The 24905-nt window shown below is 36.8% G+C and overlaps 1 protein-coding gene and 1 long non-coding RNA gene across 3 annotated transcripts in view; one reads left to right on the plus strand and one right to left on the minus strand.

Moving 5' to 3' along the window:
• The window catches only part of LGI1 (leucine rich glioma inactivated 1), a 67493-nt gene extending 45096 nt beyond the window's left edge, over positions 1 to 22397 (minus strand). For both annotated transcript variants that reach the window (XM_074233341.1, XM_074233340.1), the window contains exons 1-2: positions 21888 to 22397; positions 21448 to 21519 (exon numbers count right to left, since the gene is read on the minus strand). In XM_074233341.1, the coding sequence (XP_074089442.1) occupies positions 21448 to 21519; positions 21888 to 22111 (296 nt within the window). In that variant the 5' untranslated portion in view covers positions 22112 to 22397. The remainder of the gene's footprint in view (positions 1 to 21447; positions 21520 to 21887) is intronic.
• Positions 22259 to 24905, plus strand: part of LOC141521132 (uncharacterized) — a 31303-nt gene continuing 28656 nt past the window's right edge. Inside the window, exons 1-2 of the long non-coding RNA XR_012477852.1 lie at positions 22259 to 22417; positions 22710 to 22789. This is a non-coding gene — a long non-coding RNA (uncharacterized LOC141521132). The remainder of the gene's footprint in view (positions 22418 to 22709; positions 22790 to 24905) is intronic.

Genomic DNA, 24905 nt, shown 5'->3' on the forward strand with positions numbered 1-24905 from the left:
ACAGAGTCTTAAAGCACGCCTGGAGAACAACTAGCTAGGCTAAGCACCTGAGTTCCATACTTTCAGCAGAGCCCTTTTTCCAGAACAAACAATAAACAACCCATGCCCTCAGGACAATAAAGTTCACTCAATAGAAAGAGATTAACTCCCTCCCCTAGGGCCCAGTCCAGTGTTCAAGGTCAAATCAGACCCTACTGCTGAGGACCTCAAACACTCCAGAGAAAGCAACCAGCGCCCCCTACTGGCTGGGCCATGGAATTACTTAATCAAGTGAACAAAGCCTCTAGGATCTTCAAAAGCAAACACCAGTTCCCCCCCCCCACAAAATCCTAGAAAGATGAAAAAAGGCCAGAGAAAAGGGGGACCCATAGAGAAATAATTAGAAGAAACAGATTCTAACCCGAAGAGATCTAGCACTACTGAGGAGAATATGAATTGGTCTCTAGCCCAGAAAGACTTCCTTGAAGAAATCAGGAAGAAGTTTAAAAATCAGTTGAAAAATTGGGAAAAGAAACTCAAGTGAAAATTAACACATTGCAAGAGAAAATTAACCTCTTGCAACAAGAAAACAAAACCTTGGAAAATACAATTGGACAAATACAAAATGAGAATAACTCAGATGTTCAGCTGGGCAAATGCAAAAAGTAGATGATTCTCTCAAAACTACACTTGGGCAAACAGAAAAGTCCTTCAAAAATAGAATTGACCAACTGGAAAAGGAGTTGCAAAAGATAAATGAAGAAAAATCTTCTCTTAAAAAAAAAGAATAGAATCGGCAGAAACTAGTGACTTCATTAAACAACAAGATTGTATTAAACAAAACCAAAAGATTGAAAAAATAGAAGAAAACTGTAAAATACCTCTTCAGCAAAACCACTGCCCTTGAGAACAGATCAAGATCGGAGAACCTGAGAATTATTGGCCTTCCTGAAAATATTGAAGAGACTAAAAGCCTGGATTTAATATTACAGGATTTAGTGATGGAAAATTGCCCTGATATCATGGAACCAGAGGGCAAAATAGTTACTGAAAGAAAGCATCTATCCCTCTGGAAAGAGATCCTAAAATGAAAACATCAAGGAATGTTGTGGTCAAATTCCAGAACTGCCAGATAAAAGAAAAAATCCTACAAGAAGCCAGAAAGAAAAAAAAATCTAAATACCAAGGAGCCATAGTTAGGATTGCACAGGACCTGGCCGCAGCAACACTAAGGGATTGAAGGGCATGGAATGAGATTCCAAAGAGCAAGGGAGTTTGGAATGCAGCCAAGAATCCACTTCTTCCAGGGAAGAAGATGGACATTTAATGAAATGGGAGACTTCCAAGATTTCATGATGAAAATACCAGAGCTAAATAGAAAATCTGGGCATCAAACAGGCAGCTCAAGAGACACATGAAAAGGTAAAAAACAAAAACAAAAACAAAAACAAAAAAATCCTGCTATCCAATAAGATGAAACTGGCTATATACCTACTTGGGAGAAAGAATATCATAACTCTTGAGAATTGTAACCCTATTACAATAGAATAGCCAGAATGATGGACACTCATAACTTTTCTGTGACTCAGATAGAATGATTTAAGAACAGTAACTCCTGGGGTGGCTAAGTTGCACAGTGGATAGAGCACCTGGCCTGGAGTCAGGAGTACCTGAGTTCAAATCTGGCCTCAGACACTTAATAATTACCTAGTTGTATGGCCTTGGGCAAGCCACTTTGCTAGAAAAGTCTAAAAAAATAAAAACAATACCTTCTTAAAAGGGGGGCAGTAAGCAGAAGAGAGAATGGAGGGAGACTGAATGGGGGTAAATCTCATTACATCAAGAGGAACAAAAGACCTATTATAACTGAGAGGAAGAAGGGAGGAGGTGAGAACCACTTGAATCTTCATCTCATCAGACTTGGACTAAAGTTAACTTAGATACACTTAGTTAAGAAACTTATCTAACCTTTCAAGCATTAAAAGGGGGAAAGGGGAGGGGGATGGGGAAGGGGAAGGGGAGAAAAGGGGGAACTAACAGAAGGAAGGGAAGAAGGGGAAAAGAGAAAGGGGAAAGAAAGGGGAGGGGGGGTTGATACAAGAAACAAACACATTGAAGGTGGGAGGTATTCAGAAAAAAATCACTGGGGAATATGGATAAAGGGGAAAAATACAAACAGAAGGAAGATAGCATGGAGGGTAATAAAGAGTTAGTAATTGTATCTTTCAATGTGAATGGGATAAACTCTCCCTTAAAATGTAAGCAGATAGCAGAGTAGATTAAAAATCAGAATCCTACAATATACTGCTTACAAAAAACTCATTTGAAGCAGAGAAATACATATAGAGTAAAAGTTTGGCACAAAATATATTTTGCTTCAGCCGAAGTGAAAAAAGCAGGGGTAGCAATCCTTATCTCAGACAAAGCAGCTGCAAAAATAGTGTTAAAGGAGATAAATAAGGAAGGAAACTATATCCTCCTAAAAGGTACCATAGCCAATAAGATAATTTCAATACTAAATACATATGCACCCAATGGGACAGCATCCAAATTCTTAGAGGAAAGTTGAAAGAGTTACAGGAAGACAGAAAAACTCTACTAGTGAGAGAACTGAACCTCCCGTTCTCAGATTTAGATAAATTGAATCAAAAAATAAACAAGAAGGAAATTAAGTAGGTAAACAGATTGTTAGAAAAGCTAGATATAATAGACCTATGGAGGAAATTTAATGGGGATAGAAAGGAATATACTTTTTTTCTGCAGTACATGGCACCTATACAAAAACTGACCGTGTATTAGGACATAAAAACCTAATGATCAATTGCACAAAGGCAGAAATAGTGAATACATCTTTCTCAGATCATAATGCAATAAAAATCATATGCAATATTGGGCCAAGGAGATATAGACCCAGATCTAGTTGGAAACTAAATAACCTCATTTTAAAGGAGTAAATCAAGCAACAAATTATGGAGAGAATTAATGATTTCATTCTAGATAATAATGAAACAACATACCAAAACCTATGGGATACACTCAAGGCAGCTGTCAGGGGATATATCTTTAAATGCTTACATGAATAAATTAGAGAAAGAAGAAATCAATGAGCTAAATATGCAACTAAAAATATTAGAGAAAGAACAAATAAACTCCAATTAAATACCAAATTTAATTCTAAAAATTAAAGGAGAAATTAATAAAATCAAAAGCAAGTAAACTATTGAACTAATAAATAAAACTAAGAGTTGGTTTTATGAAAAAAAACCAATAAAATTGATAAGCCTCTGGTCAATTTGATTTAAAAAAAGAAAGAAGAAAACCAAATTGCTAGTATCATAAATGAAAAAGGTGAACTCACCACCAATGAGGAAGAAATAAAAATAATAATTCGTAATTATTTTGCCCAACTCTATGCCAATAAATCTGACAATCTAAGTGAAATGGATGAATATTTGCAAAAATATAAGTTGCTCAGATCAAATGAAGAGGAAATCAAAAACCTAAATAACCCTATCTCAGAAAAACAAATTCAGCAAGCCATTATTGAACTTTCTAAGAAAAAATCTCCAGGGCCAGATGGCTTCACAAGAGAATTCTAGAAACATTTAAGTAACAATTGGTTCCAATTCTATATAAACTCTTTGGAAAAATAGGTGAAGATGGAATTCTGCCTAACTTTTTCTATGACACCAATATGGTGCTGATTCCTAAACCAGAAAGAGTTAAAACAAAGAAAGGAAATTATAGAATATCTCCCTGATGACTATAGATGCAAAATTCTTAAATAAAATCTTAGCAAAATGATTACAACAAGTTATCACTAGGATAATACATTATGATCAAGTAGGATTTGTCCCAGGAATGCAGGGTTGGTTCAATATTAGGAAAAGTGTTAGTATAATTAATTATATCAATAGCATACCTATCAGAAATCATATGATCATATCAATAGATGCTGAAAAAGTTTTTGACAAAATACAGCACCCATTCATAATAACACTAGAGAGTGTAGGAATAAATGGTTTGTTCCTTAGAATAATAAGCAGTCTCTATCTGAAACCATCAACAAGCATTATATTCAATGGGGAGAGCCTAGAGGCATTCCCAACAAGATCAGGGGTGAAACAAGGATGCCCATTATCACTACTCCTATTCAATATAGTTTTAGAAATGTTAACTTCAGCAATTAGAGGAAAAAAAAGAAATTGAAGGAATTAGAGAGGAGATAAAACTCTCTTTGCAAATGACATGATGGTATACCTAGAGAATCCAAAAAAGTCATCTAAAAAACTACTAGAAATAATAACAACTTTAGCAAAGTAGCAGAATATAAAATAAACCCTCATAAATCCTCAACATTTCTATATATGACTGGCAAGATACAGCAGAAAGAGCTAGAAAGAGAAATTCCATTGAAAGTAACCTCAGACAAAATAAAAAATTACCTGGGAGTCTACCTGCCAAGGCAGACTCAAAAACTTTGAGGGGCAGCTAGGTGGTGCAGTGGATAGAGCACTGGCCCTGGAGTCAGGAGTACCTGAGTTCAAATCCAGCCTCAGAGACCTAGCTGTGTGGCCTTGGGCAAGCCACTTAACCCCACTGCCTTGCAAACCTCCCACCCCCCCAAAAAAACTTTTTGAAAACAATTACAAAATTCTTCTCATGCAAATAAAATCAGATTTAAACACCTGGGCAAACATTAACTGTTCATGGATAAGCTGAGCTAATATAATAAAAATGACAATTCTACCAAAACCAAACTACCTGTTTAGTACCCTACCAATCAAAATTCCAACAAATTACTTTAATGAGTTAGAAAAAGTTGTAAGTAAATTCATATGGAGAAATAAAAAGTCAAGAATTTCCAGGGATTCAATGAAAAAAAGTACAAAAGAAGGTGGCTTAGCCTTACCAGATCTAAAATTATACTATAAAGCATCAGTCATTCAAAACTGTCTGGTATTGGCTACAGATAGAGTTGTGGATCAATGGAATAGACTAGGTGCAATAGCAGGAAATGATTATAGTAATCTGCTGTTTGATAAACCCAAAGAGTCCAGCTATTGGGATAAAACTCTCTCTTTAATAAAAACTGTTTGGAAAATTGGAAGTTAGTATGGAAGAAACTTAGATTAGACCAACACCTCACACCATTTACCAAGATAAAATCAAAATGGATAGAGGATTTAGACATAAAAAAACAATATTATAAGCAAACTAGGAGCACAAGGAATATTTTATCTATCAGATCTGTAGAAAGGAAAACAGTTTATGACCAAGGAAGAGATAGAGAACATCATTAAAAACAAACTAGATAATTTTGATTACATTAAATTAAAAAACTTGCACAGACAAAATCACTGTAACCAACATCAAAAGAAATGTAGTAAATTGGGAAACACGTTTTTGCAACTAGTATTTCTGACAAAGGACTCATTTCTAAAATATACAGAGAATTGAGTCAAATTTAAAAAAAATAAGACAATCCCCAATTAACAAATGGCCAAAGGATATGCAAAGGCAATTTAAAGTTGAGGAAATCAAAGCAATCCATAGTCATATGAAAAAATTGCTCCAAATCATTACTTATTAGAGAAATGCAAATTAAAGCATCTCTGAGATACCACCTCACACCTCTCAGACTGGCCAATATGACCAGAAAGAACAATAATCAATGTTGGAAGGGAGGCAGGAAATCTGGGACACTAATACATTGTTGGTGGAGCTGTGAACTCATCCAACCTTTCTGGAGAGCAATTTGGGATTATGCCCAAAGGGCAACAAAAATGTGCATACCCTTTGATCCAGCAATACCACTACTGGGTCTATACCCTGAAGAGATTATGAAAAAGGGTAAAAATATCACTTGTATGAAAATATTTATAGCAGCCCTGTTTGTGGTGGCAAAAAAATTGGAAATTAAGTGAATGTCCTTCAATTGGGGAATGGCTTAACAAACTGTTGTACATATATGTCATGGAACACTATTGTTCTGTTACAGACCAGGAGGGATGGGAATTCAGGGAAGCCTGGAAGGATTTGCATGAACTGATGCTGATCGAGATGAATACACTCTAACAGCAACATGGGGGTGATGTTCAACCTTGATGGACTTGCTCATTCCATCAGTGCAACAACCAGGGACAATTTTGGGCTATCTGCAATGGAGAATATCATCTGTATCCAGAGAAAGAAGGACTTTGAACAAAGACCAAAGATTATTTATTACCTGCAAATTAGGGAAAAAACCCATTATCTTATTATATAATTTTACTATCTCATACTTTATTTTTCTTCCTTAAGGATATGATTTCTCTGTCATCACATTCAACTGAGGTCAATGTATAACATGAAACCAAGGAAAAACTAACAGAATACCTTTTGTGGGAGGTGGGGGAAAGGAAGCAAGAATGGGGGGAAAGTTGCGAAACTCAAAATAAAATCTTTCTAAAAAAAAACCTAATGGTGTAATAAGGGTTCATCAGAGCTCAGGAGTTACAGTTGTAAGTAGTAGATATATAGTTTCCTCTTGCCAGGGATCACCTCTAGGATCTTGAGAATGTTGTAGCAGTTTGACACTGCCTCTGGCAACTTTCTCTACTCTCCAAAGTCACTGTAAACTGGGCAAGGAAACCCTCCCAGAAAGAAAAAAGAAAGGAAAGTTGATGATTCAGTGCCATGCCTATGGGTCACACTAATTCTAGGAAAGTCATAGCTTGAGCCCCCAGCAATGTAAAACTCCATTAATAGACCATGCATGTAACAAATTTAATAGTGCCTTAAGAAAGAATGAAATAATATGCTAATGGGTACAATCTTCTGCAAAATCAAGAGGGATAATAGTTTAATCTGTCCCATATTCCCCATGTAATCCCCTGTCCAGGGAGAAGGACATAGTCATTTCAGAACTTTCAGAATAGACATTTCAGTTTAGGATTGAGCACTATCTATATAATGGAGTTTCAATAGAAGTATCTTGGAAAAACTCCAAACCCTGAGATTGTTAGAATACTTCTAGGACATTTGGATTAGGTAACATAGATGCAGAGTACTATATACTCCCCCTCATGTGTTCCTGGTCTGATCATAAACTACAATTTTCCTGTCTACTTCTCCCTCCCTTGCCTTTCCCTAGAATAGATCCACTTTTTCTTTAACTTTGGTTTCTTCTCCAGATGGTTTTCTCTCTTCTATTTTCTTTTTCTAAGCATGTGCTGCCTTATATAATTCCCATTTCTAGGCACAAGAAGCTATAGGATTATAACAACTTGGAATTTTCTCTCATGAAGGAACTCCCTTGTCTTGTCATTGGGGACATTTGAAGCCACAGTAAAGAGGTTATATATCACATTAAAAAATCCTCTTTATCTTACTGCATGTGTTAAAATAGTCATGAGAATTAACAAAAAGAGCTGGAAAAATCCCAAGGAGAGAACTGATGTTAAACATTTTTTTCAGTGCTTTTCCTCAAGGCTCAGGCAGTTGCTGCTGTTCAGCATTTGAAAATTTACAAAACAAATACCAAAACCAACTTTTCCCTATGGTCCCCACAAATGTCCCTTGACTGAACCACCCAAACTGATTTATTCTTCAGCTAGTTCAACAACATAAAAACAGATTTTGTGGCTTCTCTCCTTTACCCCACCACTTCTAAGAATTTTCCATTCTTCCCCTCATCTAAACATTCAAATTCCTATTAGTTTTTACTGAATCTTAATTATACCCACAAATTGTCCCACTGTACGTTGCCCTGGTTAGATACATCTGGAATATTGTACTCACTTCTCAGTCATATCTTAGGATAGATACTGACCAGCTAGACTATCACTTGAAATGAAGACATTTCAAGTCTTGCTTTTTTATGAATTGTTTAAAAGAATTACAAATGTTTTAAAAGCCTAAAGAAAAGAAGATTAAGGGAAGAAATGATTTGCTGTCTTTAAGTATTTGAAGGACTGCCATGGAAGATGAATTAGATTTATTTTACTTGGCTCCAGGAAGCAGAATTAAGGGAAGTTGATGGAAGGTGTAGAGTAGTAGATTTCAAGAGTTGAAGGACTTCCTAATAATTATGACAGTCTAAAAAATGAAATGGTTAAAACCCTTGTGTTGTAGTGAATTCCCCAAATCAAGTTTTTCTCGGTGAGATTCTAATAAACCTGCAGAAACTTTAATATATTCTGCCTTTCCTATTTGATTTTGTTGTAAATCTTCTGTGGTGGAACCCTGAAGTCTTGTCTATATGCAGAAAATACCTCTATGCAATTGTTTGCTCATTGAAAGTAGAAGAGACTGAAGGCGGCTATCCATTCTACTTTATAATTGAACAGGCAACTCCTCAATAACATACCTAATTCAGCCTTTGTGTAGGAAATTTAGATGCTGCAGTAGCTTTGAAGTCAGGAAAACAGGAGTTCAAATTCAGTCTCAGATACTTACTAGCTATGTAGCCTTCAGTGAATCATCCTGATTCATATCTGACCACTGAAGAGAAAGTGAGACTGGTGACTTAGCACAGTCACTCAAATCCAGTTCACATACATGTCATGGCATCACCTCATTGATGTTATGGTCTTCTTTGAGAACAAAGGACAAAAGCATCATCAGCTTTTGTGTAAAGACCAAAAGGTAACCCATAACCTTATGAGGCACTCATTTCACTACTAAAGTTTTTCCTGACAATAAGTCTAGATGTGCCTTTTTGTAATTTCTACCTGGATCTCACCTCTAAGGATAAAATGAACAAACTTGGATACTTACCCTTCTTATAACTATCCTAATAATCAAAGGTAGCTATAATCTTCTCTGGTTAAATATTCCCAATTTTTGCAAACATTTCTCATATAATGGAAGATAGAGTCCCTTTTCCATCCTAGTCTCCCTCCTTGAGATATTGATTAGCTTATCAGAGTTCTTCCTAAAATGTGCTGTTCCAAACCAAATACAAAACTTAGTCTGGCCAAGGGAGAGTACAACAAATTTACTATATCCCTAGGGGCAGCTAGGTGGCACAAAGGATAGAACACTGGCCCTGGAGTCAGGAGTACCTGAGTTCAAATCGGGCCTCAGACACTTAATAATTACCTATGTGGCCTTGGGCAAGCCACTTGACCCCATTGCCTTGCAAAAAAACCCCAAAAAATTACTATATCCCTAGTGTTAGATATTCTACCTCTTCCAATGCAATAGGAGAGATTAAACATCCAGCTTTCTACTTTTTACAAGAATAGCATGAAAGTTTTTGTCAAATGCATTAATACCATATCTCTTGATCTATCAGTCTAGTTATCATTGTTGAGCCATTTTTTTTAGATGTGTCTGACTTTTTGTGATCTCATTTGAATTGGCAAAGAAACTGGAGTGGTATGACATTTCATTCTCCAGTTTAGTAATACTGACAAAAAAGGAAATGAGGTTATTTGGCATGACTTCTAAAGGAAGCCATACTTGCCCTTTATAGATACTACTTCCTTTTCTAAGTGTTCTCCAATAATTCCTTTAACAATACGGATTAGTTCCAGGATGGAAATTCAAAGACATTGATCTATAGTTCCTGAATTCTCTTCTCTTCTTTGAAAATCAGGGTGGGGGCAGCTGGGGCACAGTGCATAGAGCAATTGGTCCTGGAGTCAGGAGGACCTGACTTCAAATCTTAGACTTAGCTGTGTGACCTTGGGCAAGTCACTTAGCCCCACTGCTTTGCAAAAAAAATCCAAAAAAAATCCAATCAAGGCAGTGTTTGCCTTTCTCTGGAACTGTGCCACTCCCTTCCACCAGTGAGTGTGGTATAGTGGAAAGAAAACTGAAATTTGAAGTATAAAAGACCTTGGTCTCAATTCTAAGCTTGCCATTTGAAGTCTCAAGTTTCCTTATCTGTAAAATGAGATGGTTGGTCTAGATAACCTATGAAATCCCTTCTAATCCAATCAATGATCTTTTGATCACATTTTTTTATGGATCTCATCTGTGGTTTAGGTATCCATCTTCCAAAGTCAATGGCTGGGGGGGTCTATCCAGGCCCTCTTATATATAACTCATCAAGCACAGTATGATGCTCTTTAACCTCCCTACTGTCTTGGATATCAGTATTCCAGGAGCCATTTTTGTTCTCTTTTTTCCAGATCAAAGATTATTCTCCTGGATAGAGGAAACAAAATAATAATTGGACATCAATTCCCAGCTCTTCCCTTTCTCCTTCCTCCATTATCATTATCCCATTTGTCTTGAGTGGTCCTATCCCTTCTTTATTCCTTTTCTTTTCTCCAATATAGCTATAGCATATATTTTTATAATTCTTAGCTTACGACTCTAACCTCAAGATATTGTATGCTTTGATAACATTCTTATGGGACTGTGTTACTCTTCTCTATTTAACCTTTGCTATCTGTTCTTGATTCCTGCACTTTTTTTCTCCAGATCTAAGCTGACTGAAGAGTTTCCTGTGCATCAACATTTTTTTTAGAAAATTTCCATTTTTTCCTTCTCATCAAAACTGTTTTTCTTTGTGTCTTAACATAAAGAATTTATTTTTGAGAGCTTCCCATCCCTATTGATTTTATTAGTGTGGTTATTGCCTCACCTTCTGCAAAGTCTTACATTTAGCCCTCAGACCATAGAATTATTGAAGATTTTGCCAACAAATCAAAAGCTCTGGATATTCTTCCATGATTGAAAGATTTTGAACATGGCTTTGGCTATACTTGGAGTTTACTTGTCTGCCTAGTTAAGTACTGAGAACTAGGCTGCCCAATTGAATGCTTTGGATAATGAAATCCATATTACAATGAACAATACAAAACTTCACAATCCTCTGTGGTCCACTTCTGATAGGAAAATGGAAGAAAGTAGGGTATAGAATACTGAGCAGCACACAGTTTTAGACCATCTCTAAATATTAACTTAGTTATTAATATCCTAAATGAGAAATAATAGTCCAATGCCCAACATGCGTAGTCATCTTGGCACCCCTATTAAAAACAAAACCAGGGAGCTGGGACCAAGATGGCAGCAGGAGAACAGCCTCTCCTAGGTGCTCTCTCCAAAATATTTCAAAAATCTTAAAATTATGACTCTAAGTAAATTTTTGAGATCCAGTGAAGCAATTCTCCAGCCCAAGGCAACCTGGAAAATAGTGGAAAAACTCTGTTTCACAGGGTTAGAGGGGTGGCCCTGCCAGAGTGAAGGAACTTCAGCCTCCCAGAAACAGCCCCAGGGCTCCTGAGAGCTATGGCTCCCAACAGCAGAAGCAATTTCCTGACCTGCACCTCAGGGAGCACCAAGCACAACTTGGAAGATCAGCAGGGAGACCTCTTCCAAATTGAGTGTGAAGCTCAGGCCCTCAGCATGGCATGGCAACCAAGATCCAGGAAATGGAAGCAGGCCTATATAGTTGCCCAGCAGGAGCCTCCAGGCAGCTGCACCCTAAGTGCTCAACCCACTGAAGGTAAGGGAGTGGAGGGAGACTTCCAAGGTCTGTCCTCTGTCCCTGGAACAGGACTCTGACCACATTCAAAACCTTATCTCAGTCTAGGCCCCCCATAGAGCAGGGGACCCCCCCCCAGTACCATGGCAGAGGGGTGCATTTGTGGTCATTCACAGTCCAGGAGAGTAGTCAGAGTCTCACACACTGAGGTCCTTGTGGGGGTGTCCATATAAAACTCAAATCTCAGGAAGCACCCCCAAACCAGTCACAGGCTGGAGAAATGAGTAAACATTAAAAAAAAGGAACTGGACCATTGACAATTACTTTGTCTATGATCCCATGGAGGATCAAAAAACTCAATCTGAAGATGAAAAAGTCCAAGCTTCTGCATCTAAGACTCTAAGAAATATAGAAGTTGGGTTCAAGCTATGACAGAGCTCAAAAAAGATTTTGAAAATCAAGTAAGAGAGATAGAAGAAAAATTGGGAAAAGAAATGAGAGAGATGCAGGGAAAACATGAAAATGAAGTCAGCAGCTTAGTCAAGGAGACCCCCCAAAAAATGCTGAGGAAAATAACATGTTAAAAACCAGCTTAGGTCAAATGGATAAAACAGTTCAAAAAGTTATTGAGGAGAAGAATGCTTTAAAAAGCAGAATTGGTCAGATGGAAAAGGAGATAAAGCTCTCTGAGGAAAACAAATCCTTCAGATGTAGATTGGAGCTAAAGGAAGCTGATGACATTGTGAGAAATCAAGACATAATAGATCAACACCAAAAGAATGAAAAGTTAGAAGAAAATGTGAAATATTTCATTGAAAAAACAACTGATCTGGAAAACAGATTCAGGAAAGATAATTTAAAAATTATTAAGATACCTCAAAGTCATGACCAGTAAAAGAGCCTTGACCTCATTTTTAAAGAATTCCTACAGGAAAATTGCCCGGATATCCTTGAAGCAGAGGGTAAAATAGAAATTGAGAGAATCCATTGGTCTTCCCCAGAAAGAGATAAAAAAAAAACCAACCCCCAGGAATATTATAGCCAAATTCCAGAATTCCAAGTCAAAAAAGAAAATGTTATAAGCATCCAGAAGGACACAATTCAAATGAGCTGCAGTCAGAATCACACAGGACTTAGCAGCAACTACATTAAGGACTTGTAGGGTTTGGAATATAATATTCCAGAAGGCAAAAAACTTGGAATGCAACCAAGAATCAACTACCCAGAAAAACTGAAAAGAGTGATTTCAAATGTTCCCGTTGAAACAACCAGAAGTGAACAGAAAGTTTGACCTTCAAGTACAGGACTCAGGTGAAGAATAGAGAGTAGAGAAGGGTAAATTATGAGGGACTTAATGATGATGAACTGTGTGTATTCCAGCATGGAAAAATGATACTGATAATACTCATATGAACCTTCTCATTTAATAGAGCAGGTAGAAGAACAGGAGAGAGCTGAATTTGAAGATATAATATACTGTAAGATATAATATATTGTAAAAATGGAGTCAATGGCTAAAAGGGAAACATACTGGGAGTAAGAGAATGGAGAGGTGGAATAGATATTTCATATAAAAGATTTTTTTTGCAATGATATGGAAGCGGGAAAAGCAAGGGAGAATGAGGGAACCTTCACTCTCATCAGAAATGACTCAGAGAGGAAACAGCATACACACTCAATAGGGTATAGACATCTAGGGAAAAAGGAGAGAAAGGGGACAGGGCAGGAGGGATTTGGGTGATACAGGAGAGGGTAGATCATAGGAGAGAATAGTCAGATATAACACATTTTCTGTTTTACTTTTTGCAAGGTGCTGGGATTGGGTGGCTTATCTGGGACCATGGGAACAAGTGGTTGCTGGGTCTCTGGGGTGGTATGTAGGCTTGGGGCCTCTTAGCTCCAGGTCCAGTGCTCTGTCCACTGCGCCACTCAGCTACCCTACAGCACATTTTAGAAGAGGGACAGAGTGGAAGTAGAGAGAAAATTTAATAGATGGTGGTGGGGAAGAATGGATGGAGGGAATTACAATCAGCAACAGCAACTGTGGAAAAATATGAAAGTAACTTCTGTGATGGACTTATGATAAAGAATGAGATCCACCAGAGACAGAGATGATGGTATCAGAACTCAGACTGAAGCATATTTTTTTCTCTTTCTTTTACTTTATTTCACATGAGGTTTTATATTTTTTGTGGGGGAGGGGGTATTATGTTTACTCTTAAACAAGAATATTTTAGTAATGTGTAAATAAAAAAAGAAAAAAAGACAGAAGGCAAAAAAGGTACAGATAGATGGAAGTATGGTTAATATGTTCTTCCTTGGAGAGGCAAATAAAGAGGTTGGGTTTTTATTAGATTTTCAAATGCTATAAGAAATGCTATTTCATGGGCCCATTTGCTCATCTTGTTATCTACTGCTCAGTGCTAGAATAGGTTTTGCAAAAATAGCATCTGGAAAATACCTTAAATGTGTATACCAGCATCTGTTGCTGAGGATGAAGGGGAAGAAAAATCCACAAAGAACTTGATAAAATCCAATTTAGTAAATCAATATAGGCCTTGGTACTTAGTAATTTCCATGTGAAGGTGAAAATGACAAAAAGTAGGAAAATAAAGTTCAGAAGCAATGAAGAAGGGAGGATGTCAACTTATGGTTTACTCCGAAGCCTCATGCTTATATATTGTGAATGAGATAAAAATCAGGAAGCACTATGGCAACCATCAAATAACATCATAAAAAATGAAATTGCTTATATTTTGCCAAGCTAGAATTGACTCATTATTGATGTGGGAGTCATTACTGATTTATCTGTCTTGCAGTCAGATCATTGAATTTTTAGAGGAAAAAAAATGTTAATTTTAAAAATTAGAAGACTAAAAATGAGAAAAATCATGTGATTAAAAATCATAGCATTCTGAACTATTTAGACACATTACCAATGATGGAAAAATAGAATATGGATAGTGTAAAAACTATTGACACAAATTATGAGGATTTCTTACAGAAGTTTTACCAATATAAGCCTCAATTATCATAACATGAAAATCATAAGAGTTTAGAAATCACCTCAGTCAATTGTGAGAAAGGAAAAAAAATAATGATAAAGTAAAAAGTAATGCTTGATAAAGAAAAAATAATTTAAAGTAAATTTATAGAAATATCCAACTAAACAAAATCTTCCTGAGGCCACTTAAAAGGTAAAACTTGAAAGAAAACAACAAGCAAAAACTAGAGAAGATTTGTAAAGACTTTCATAGCATCATCAAGGGTAATGGAGGAACAATATTTATACTCTAATATCCCTGTCTCAGTTGTGTATCTTGATGAAATAAAAATAATCCTGAAGAAAGCAAAAATGAGATCTACCCGAGACTGAATACCTAATATACAGAGCAAATCTGCACTGGAAGTGACATGAAATGACAGTACTGAAGAACTGATTCTTTTTTTTTTTTTTAGATTTTTCAAGGCAATGGGGTTAAGTGACTTGCCCAAGGCCACACAGCTAGGTAATTATTAAGTGTCTGAGGTCAGATTTGAACTCAGGTACTCCTGACTCCAAGGCCTGCGCTCTATCCACTGTGCCACCTAGCTGCCTCCTGAAGAACTGATTCTTAAGCTATCTGAAGGAAAAAAAAATATTAGGGACTTAGCAAAATCTTAGACCTGAGGTCTAATTAACATTATAAGTAGCATTAATAATAACCATCCTATGCACCTAATTTCTATTCTAAACCAAATTTTAATGAGTATAATCTACCCACATAATGAGGATATTCTTAAAGATATTAGAAGGAAATTGATAGTTTTTCATAAGTAACATTACACAATTGACCGAAAGGCATAAATGATTCCACTGTGATTGTTTCTGAACTATATAAAAAAAGTTTGATTCAGAATAATAAAATATTCCTTTAAAGACTCTCCTCCAATAAAGTGCTTCCGTGCATGTCAAAATTGTGCAAGATTCTTTTTATAGAAGATAATTTTGTTCAGTGACCCTATGACTATCAATATCAAACAAAGCATAACAATAGGGAAATAGTGTTTGCCATTGTCATGGAGGAGTTACATGGCATAATACAAGTTGAAGAGTGATATGCTATGTAGATAGTGAAGTACTCACAATACTCTTGTTTTGTCCATAATGTCATCAGGGCTTGAAACACTGTGCAGCTTCCTAAATAAGTTTTATTCTCCCACAAATGATTTAATTATCCACACAGGAAAATCCAAGTGGATGAATAATGCTTATTGTCCATGCTATTCAAATCAATGGACAACCTACAGAGTTTATTCACCTGGATCTTTGTGTCTTTTTGTCTTTCTGTCTCTATCTTAGAAAGAATTTGCAAAAGGACATGAGCTGGGTCCAGAATTGAACAGGAAAAGGAGAGTAGGAAAATTGCTATAGGAAATGACAAAGCTCTTTTAATCACTCCAGGCTTCTTCTTGAAATAGAGCTATTTTATAAACACCATTATGACAGTAAGTCATGGAACACTTCAGATCCCAAAGAACTGAGAATCAAAATAGACTTAAGCAGACTGCAATACATTTCAAACCAACAATAAGGCAAAAGAAGTAGTAAAAGGGATACCTACCATCAAATATCTAATATCTAATGTTTATCCTTCCTTTTCAAAGAAGACCATGACGTCAGGGAGGTGGATGTTATGTCAAGCACATGAATTGGATTTGAGTGAGCTTCACTTTCTCCTCCAGAACCATCTAGGTCAAGTGACCAGATATGAATCAAAATGACTGGAGGTGACTGTGGATGTGAGGCAATCAGGGTTGAGTGACCTGCCCAAGGTCACACAGCTAGTACGAGTCAAGTGTCTGAGGTTGAATTTGAACTCTTTTCCTCCTTCCCAGGCCATTGTTCTATCCACTGCACCACTTAGCTGTCCTTACCATCCTCATGTATGTACATATACATATATATATATATATATATGTATATATATACATATGAGGAGAGTAAAGGATAACCAATGGAGAGTCCTCATGCCATCACAAGAAGACATGATAAGGCCCTACCACTTAGGCTACTACATGGATGCCAGTTACAGCAAATAGACTAGGCTGTGAGCTGCATCACTGAAGAGACTAATCTACCTTAATGAGATTGTCCATCTCATTGGAGAGTAGTTTATTGGAATACTAATGATTTCTTCTATCAGTGCAGCTAAAAATCTCACTTTCTCTTGGGATTTGATGGTCTACACAAGTTGTTGTTATTAAAAAAAAACAACACTCAAAACTTCACCTAACAGTCAACTTTTGATATTAAACCCTTCCAAACTTAGTCTAGTCATCAGGCAACAGATTCCTAGACTACTGCTGGTGTATGCTTGAAGTTTTCCCACTTTTATAGGAAACTCTATTGATATAGCCTATAATAACCAAGCTAGAATCAGTTCCATGCCACAATGAGTCAATGGAACAGCTCTTAGTGGACAATGGGATCATGCACAATAGGACAGAAAAAGAGAATCCCTACTGTTGTATGTACTAGCTATGTTCCCCTCAAGTATGTTGTTAGGAGGAATAGCTAATATACTGAATGACAGTCATAAACCCAAAGGATACTGATAAGCTAGAGCTTTTGATTGAACCTAATAAGATTAAATATACATGAGATAAACATAAAGTTGTGCACTTGAATACAAAAAATCAATTTCACAGTATAGCATGGAGAAGACATAGATTGCCAACAGTTGTGTTTGTAAAGGAATTTAATAGAAAAGGGGTTTGGAGATTTTAACAGACTGCAAGCTCAAAAATGAACCAGAAATCAAATCTTGGGTTTCATTAATAGGAACCTTCTCTGACCCCATCTAGAGAATTATGTTCATTGCTGGGCACCACTGTCTAAGAAGAACATTGTTAAACTAGGGAATGTCCAGAGAAGGGAAATTTTAAGTTTATCACTTAAGAATATCACTTGAAGGATCTGGTTGTATTTAGCCTGGAGAAGAGAAGCCTCAGGGAGACAAGAAAACTGTTTGTCTTCAAGTATTTGAAAGTCTATCATGTACATGAGGAAGAGGCAAATTTAAACTTGATACCAGTAAAAACATTCTAAATTATTGGAACTACCCAAAAGCAGAACGGATTGTGTCTGAGGTTGGTGGGTTCTCTACCCTGGAGGTCTGCAGGTACATGATGAATACCCACTTTTGTCATATATGTCATACTATTCTGTATGGATTGGACTAGATTGTTACTGAAGTACCTTCCAATCCCCAAATCAGTGTGATCCTATCTAATGAATGTAGTTTCATTTCTTTAGAGAGTTTTTGTTTTTAGAGTAATGATACTGGATCAAAAAGGAATAAATGGAAGTGGGTTAAAAAGGGGAGAAATGGGTGAGTAGTAAGTGTGGGCAGAGATAAATGGGAACCCCATTCAGTTTTTAAAAACAAATTTGGAAGATGATAATTATTTCTGAAGTTCATAATTTTGTTTGTCATTTGGTTTGGGAGTGTTTATTTATCTCTGCCAATTTGATGCTGATTCATAGATGCAAGAAAAGATCAAAGGGATACATTTTTCTAGATTTTCCATGGGGACCAATTTTATAGCCCTTATGCAGTCCAAATCTCAGTGGAATGAACAGGAGTTTTTCCTATTCCCATCACCTTTTTTTTATATATCTAGTTTTTGAAGCCTGATACTACATCTCAACCCAAGATGTACTCTGTACTTAGAGAATTCTCCTGGGAACTGGAAGCCTTTAATTGCATTAAAACATCTCACAAACTAATGGTGATTTGGTCACACATCACCTTCTACAAATTAGAATTAAGTTCCAGTTACTAGTCCCTCCCTTTAGGGGATTTGAGAGAAGAAAAAAAAACCAGTTTGTATCCAAGAGGGAAAGGGGCCATATTATCATTAAAAAAAAAACAACCCCAAACCACAGCACTTTAAATTGTGTTCACTCATGAAATTTCCTTCTTACGCACTAAGCTTAGAGGGAGAACAAGCTCTCGATGATTATATTTCATCATTGACTTTCATAAAAAAACACGACTATAGAAAGATGAATTGGCTTGGACAAATCGTGTTAACTACAATCTTACATGGAGATATTACTTTGAATAATCCTTGCACAACCAATCTGTTTAACTTTTTGTTTGATCGTTCTATTATTCCCATTGGCAGATTTTTCCTTTCTCCTTTTCCAAGTGTGGATTTTTTTTTTGTTCTTCAAAACAAACTGGCAGCCTCAGCCTCACATGATTCTTTCTCCACACATTGCTTAGAAGTTAAGGAGGAACTGTGCCTGTTTCTCTTGGTACCCCAGTCTGACATTTTAAAAAGTACCTTCCATCTTGACTTCTCTAGTTAGAAATACCAGAAAGTCTGTAAAAACATTTGGTTCCACAATTTTTAAAAATGTCAGCTTGCTATAAGAGGTTATAGAAATAGATTGTTTCTTTCCTTGTTTCCCATAGCACAATAGAGAACAATTAATTGCTTCTGCATCTCAATAAAATAATTTGATGTTAAATGCATTTATTCACAGGATGTGACATGCCACCTAATTTGCTCTGTAACCTGTGCTAACAATTTAACAGCTCTTCCTTGAATTAATTGCAAATTATAGGTAATAGCTGGTGTATCTCACACTTCTCACAAATATTGCTAAAACCTAGGCTTATGTGTGTATCAATCAGTTCCAGTTTTACATAAGAATAATGTTTGTCCTTCATTTTCAAAGAAGACCACAACATCAGGGAGGAGATGCTATGAGAAGCCCATAAATTTGGATTTGAGTGAGGGGGGATGCTCCGCTAAGGAATTAATAACTGTCCTGCTAGTGTGCTTTCAAAGTTCCAGAGGGTCTTCCTGTACCATCTATCCCATTTGGTGCCTTTCTGATCAAATATCAAATATCTGATGGTTGAAATTGCACCCTTAGAATTTTGTTTTTGTTTTCTGCTTAAGGTTTTGTTCTTAATTAAAGGGCAAATACCTCTGTAAAGAACAACACTTCCAATCTTATCATTTATCGAAACCTTAGTGTGAATGAGTTGATCAGATACTTGCCTGAAATCAGAGTTTGATTGAGACACAGAATAGGAGGGAATTGATATTTAATAGGAGGTATGACAGATGGAGACAAAGTTGGAGAAGGAGAAAGGAAAAGGACACTGGATCAAGAATAAATTTCACCTATTTTGCAATGTCATAGAAAATCAGCTCTGGTACCAAACTACCATTTTGGTGCATGTTTGAGTTAGCTGAGGGCATAGAACAAGAGTTACTTGTCCTTTTGTTGTTTCTGAAATCTGAACTGCTTTTAGAAAGAATGTTCCATAGGAACTCAGAGCATGGAACACTGAAGCATGGCACATTCTCCAAGTAGGCTATTTAAAAACAAGTCACTTGGCTTCCCCCTGTGATTCTAAATAAGTGTAATTGCATTATCTGAGCAGCCACAGCAACTATTTCCATAATGTTCTACCACATCTATGCCTTCCGAGGCTAGGTCTACACAGGAAGTAATGGAGTCGAGATTTGGTAATTGGTTTATTTGATAAGTTTCAGCTGTCTGTGACACAGCTAATATCCATCAAGGGTCAGGAAAACAAAGTTGGATTAGTGTTAAAACTTCTATTTTTGAACTTTACCACTGGATTAACAGTCCTCATTAGGGACTTTTAGAACCATAAAACAGTATTTTTAAAAACATTTTCACTGCCCCACTAACAGCTTCTGGGACAAAAGAGTAACCAGAAGTACAACTGCCAGATACATTAAAAAAAATCTATCAGCCCTATAGAAGTCATTCCTTCAATAGATGGGAGGTGACACTAGATGATCTTTCAACTCTCAGACTCCATGTCAAATAAAATTGTCACTCATTGAAGAACATTAGACAGTTGATGATCATTAGCTTAAATGTCTATGCAACATTAAAACAACCGATCAATTCAAAATCTTAGGTGAAAAGTCAGTCAAGCCAGTTTTTTGATTACCATATAGACAAAGTGGTGGGTTGATTCAATTTTTTACCTTTTATACTGGTTGCAAGACCCTGTGCAGATAGGCATCTAAAAACCTTAGGCATCCAAACTCAATCACTGACTTCACAACAAAAGCATCCTTTTTGGACCCTTCATTATCTAATCAAACTATCTAAATTATCAAAAGTGTTAATAGGATTGTAATACATCCACTTTTTTCTATGTAGCCAAACCCTGAGTATTGTTTTAAATGTGTTACAAAAAGGGTGAGTTCAGTAATGTAAGTCCCCTGTCAAATATTACCATTCAGAATAAATGCCCAGCTAAATCAGTGCCACAGAGAGCTGATTTCTTGGTCAAATGTTATTTTTTTTAAAAAATGGTCTCAGGCATAGATTTGAACATGTTGGTCTCTGGTGGCCAACTCGTAACATGAAGTCTATCCAGCTACTCCTTTAAATTGCTGGAGATTAGCTAATGAGCAAAAAAAACAAAAACAAAAAACAGAAAAAAGGAAACAAAAACCCAACACCCCCCTCCCAAAAAAAACCCTTTCAGTTGAGAATTCTTAACAATGTCTTAGTTACCCATTCAGAGAAAGGTAAAATGTGTCTTTTTTTTCCCCTCATGGCAAATCCCTTATAGCAACTGCGTGTTTAATCTCCCTGAGAATCAACATCTTGAGTACATATGTTGTCATGATTAGATCTGTATTGACTAATTTGAGCCGAAAGGGCAGAAATACCAAGGATTCAAAGCCAAAAATGAAACTGAAATAGTGGCATGAAATTAGGAGAAATGTTGTCATGGTCAAGCAACTTCAGCAATTGCTATGTAAGCCCCCTGTGGAACAGGTTAATAAATATACCATCACCCCAGCCAGGCTATACATTTTGTTTCCAGTGGGAGATGACAAAAACCATATCTATCTTATTTTGTCAATCTGAGTACACATATATGTGTTAGGAAAACGCAATCATGCCTCTCCTAAAACTAATACTCAGCTTTTTAGGGACATGGAATCAATAAGATAGAATAAGTAATCATGATATAAATATTTCTCACAGGAGCTGCAGAGATGGTGTGAGTATAAAACTCCCTTCTAAGATTTCAGTAAAACCAGATCTCACAAAGGATCTGAAAGAAAAAAAAGAGAAAGAAGCTTATGTTAATCTAGTTTCGCATATTAGTCACTATATTAAAAGCTATTTTATGTGTCACAATACTGTTCTTTTCCAGATGAAGTCACCAGCAAGAATTCGCTACAGGTTTCTCATAACAATGAACAGAATAATCTAAAGAGGGTTTCAGATCAGCTAGGAGAAGAGGAGAATCAGGATTTTTAAAATGCAGCCGGACTGTAACACTGTCAGAAGGCTTGGCATGCTGGAGGAATTTTCCTCCCCAGATCATCCTTCTGTCAGCATGTAAAAATACCAAATGCACTGGTTTAGGTTTAAAAAAAACCAACATAAATGAAAGAACAAAATGCTTACGGGCCTTACAGTGAGATAACATCAGGAGGAACGCTGCGAGGAATAGATCTGGCATTTTCACATAAAGCATTATCTTTGCTGCAAGTACACAAGGCAGGACATTTTGGCTTCGTTGGTTTCTTCCCTTCAGTCAGCAAAAGCACAGATAAAAAGCATAGAAAATAAGCAATTCTTTTCAAGGGGATGCTGGCATTGCTGGCACTTTCCATCCTTTTGATCTTTTCTGGGTCCATCCAGTTGCAAAAATCTCCCCAAACATGAACAGAACGCTTCTGAATTCAGAGGGTGATTGTCTTGATCTCAGGCCAAGTCCAGAATCCGTCCACCCTTTTTTTCCTCTTTGCCTCTGGGGCTGTTTTTAAAAACAGGGACCTGCAGCTGATTCGTGAGCTGCTCCTCACTCAAAGCAGAGCACAGCTCCCAGGGAGAGACCTGTGAGGTGCTCTGAGATGGGGAGAATCCAACTGGCTGGAAGGGAAAACAGACTTGCATCACAACGACAACACTGAGCCCCACACAGCATTGGAGGGCAAAGTGATGTAAGAGAAAATAAACAGCTTTCTGCTTTCACAGGGAGGCCCTTTAATTGTTACCAAAAATAGGGCAGCATTATGGCTTATTAGTGGGTGGGTGGGTGGCTGAGTGGGTGGGAGCAGTCGGATCTCACTGCAATCTCAGAAGAAACCTTGGGGAATTTTCTTTCCCCATGGCTAGCAAACTCAGATGGGAAGCTCTATTTAAAAGGGACACCCACTGGAAAAATGAAGTTAGATGAAACTCTCCCCATTATTGGAAAGCCTTTTGATGTTGCCTTTTTCCTACCTTGCTCAGGTTTTCTTACAAAGAGAAAATTAGCCCAAGGGAAATCATGATCATAAAGCAGCATAAATATGTTTGATCAAGACCAAGGGGTGAGTATGCATTATTATTGAGGAGGGGGTGGGGGTGAGACTGGCATAGATTTTAGGCATGCCTCACTTTCCCCAAGCAAAGTGTTTCCTGAAAAGTTTCCTTGTGAATCAGATTTTTGCAAATTGAGTCCTGTTTGAAATGCATGAGTGAAGTTTGTTATTTAAAAGAATCAGCTTGTGGGAGTGAAGAATTACTTTTGAATATGAATAAAGGCCAGTTTTTGAGCCAAGAGACTTAGGTTCAAATTATGGCTCCATGTGATCCTCAGGTGACATGAGTCAGAACCTTCATTTTCCTCATCTGTAAAACTGGGATAATGGTACTGCTTTTTCCTGCCTTGCCTAGTCCAGTAAGCCCTCTGTACTTTTAGGTTTCTCTTCTCCCATTTCCCACTCCACCCCATATTGAGTATGAGGAAAGTGCTTTGTAAATTGTAGAGTACCCATAATATTCACCAGCATAATGTTTGCAAAGCTCCATTGTTTCATTTAAACCTCAGAGATAGTGGGTACTACAGGAGAACCAGACCCATAAATCTAGATCTGGAAGGAATCTCAGGAGGCATTTATTTAGTTCAACCCCTTCATTTTATAAATGAGGAAACTGAGGCCTGAAAAGGTCAGCTCTCCTACCCCAGGGTCACACAAGTAGCAACTGGCAAAGATGGGATTTGAACCTATATTCTTTGATATCAACTCTGTTATTCCTTCCACTTGTACTTATGCTACCTTTCTTATTATTTCATTTTATGAATAAGGAAACTAAAATTCATGGGGATTGAATGACTGCCAGTGGTCACATAGCTAAGATTTAAATTCAGAGCTTCCTGATTCCAGGTCTCTATTCAATAAACCAAACTGTATCTCACAAATGTGAGCTAATATTATTTATTTTGAAAGTGGAATATGCATTGGATTGGGAGTCTAGAGATGTAGGTTCCATTCCAGTTCTCCAATATCTAAGAACAGGTTCCTTTCCTTCTCTGTGTCTTAATTTCTGCATCCCTGGAATGAAGAAGTTGAATTAAAGGGTCTCTTGAAATCCATTCCATCTCAAACATTCTGTGATTCTAAAATTCTATGCATTCCAGAATTCCAAACTAGGACAAAGTACTTGCTAGAAAATATAAATTTGATATTTATAGTGAAATATCTATGTATTTTTTTTATCTTATCAGTATGGATACTCTTGCCACTGGTATAGTTCACAATCCATATGAAACTTCCCATCCAAATATCTCCAAGTCTTCCAGAGAAATTGTAGCCAATGCCCTTGGAAAAAAAATCAGTAATAACTGGGCAACAGTGACTCTCAATTTACTATATAAATTTCCTTTTCCCAGTCATAGATGCCTTCTTAATGATGTCTTTTCTACCACTTGCATACAAATCATCATTGGTAATATATTGCTAAAATATCAACCTATTTATATCCATCATATGATTTTCCATTGCTCTCCAGGACACCTGCAATTATGTTTCTCCTAAGATGAGATTGTTCCATGTCTTTTACTATATAACAAGACTATGACAATACATGTTTAAAAGAAGGATTTTGTTTGCAAGGAGTAACTTGAGAAAGAAGGTGGTACACTTTTCCAAAGGCAATACAGACTTGTTTTCCTTTTGTTTAATTTTGGGCTCCATGCATAATCAGGCTCCAGGGTCTGTCCAAGGTATATGGACTAACATAATGGTCTGCCCACAATTCAGGCAATATTCCTCCTCCACTTGAGTTTCACTTTGGCTACTGGTGTATTATTGGGCCATCATCTGTTTTAGTTGATGGTGGATCTCATTGAGAATGTCCTTTGATTTTCAGGTGCTTAATACAATCAGTTGGTCATCTACAAGTAGAAACATTGAGAACACTTCCTTTCTGATAGGGAATGCCTCTTTCACTTGTATTTTGTGTAGGACATTTTCCATGATTGTGGCAAATAGCTTCTATGAGTCAATTTTTTGTCTTTTTTAAATTAATTTTTTCCAACTACATGCAAAGACAGTTTTTGACATTCATTTTTTTTTTGTAAGATTTTGAGTTCCACATTTTTCTCCCTCCCTTTCCTCTTGACAGCAAGTAATCTGATATAGGTTATACATGCATAACTATGTT

Source organism: Macrotis lagotis, chromosome 4 (genome assembly GCF_037893015.1).
Source record: "Macrotis lagotis isolate mMagLag1 chromosome 4, bilby.v1.9.chrom.fasta, whole genome shotgun sequence".
Classification (NCBI taxonomy): domain Eukaryota; kingdom Metazoa; phylum Chordata; class Mammalia; order Peramelemorphia; family Peramelidae; genus Macrotis; species Macrotis lagotis.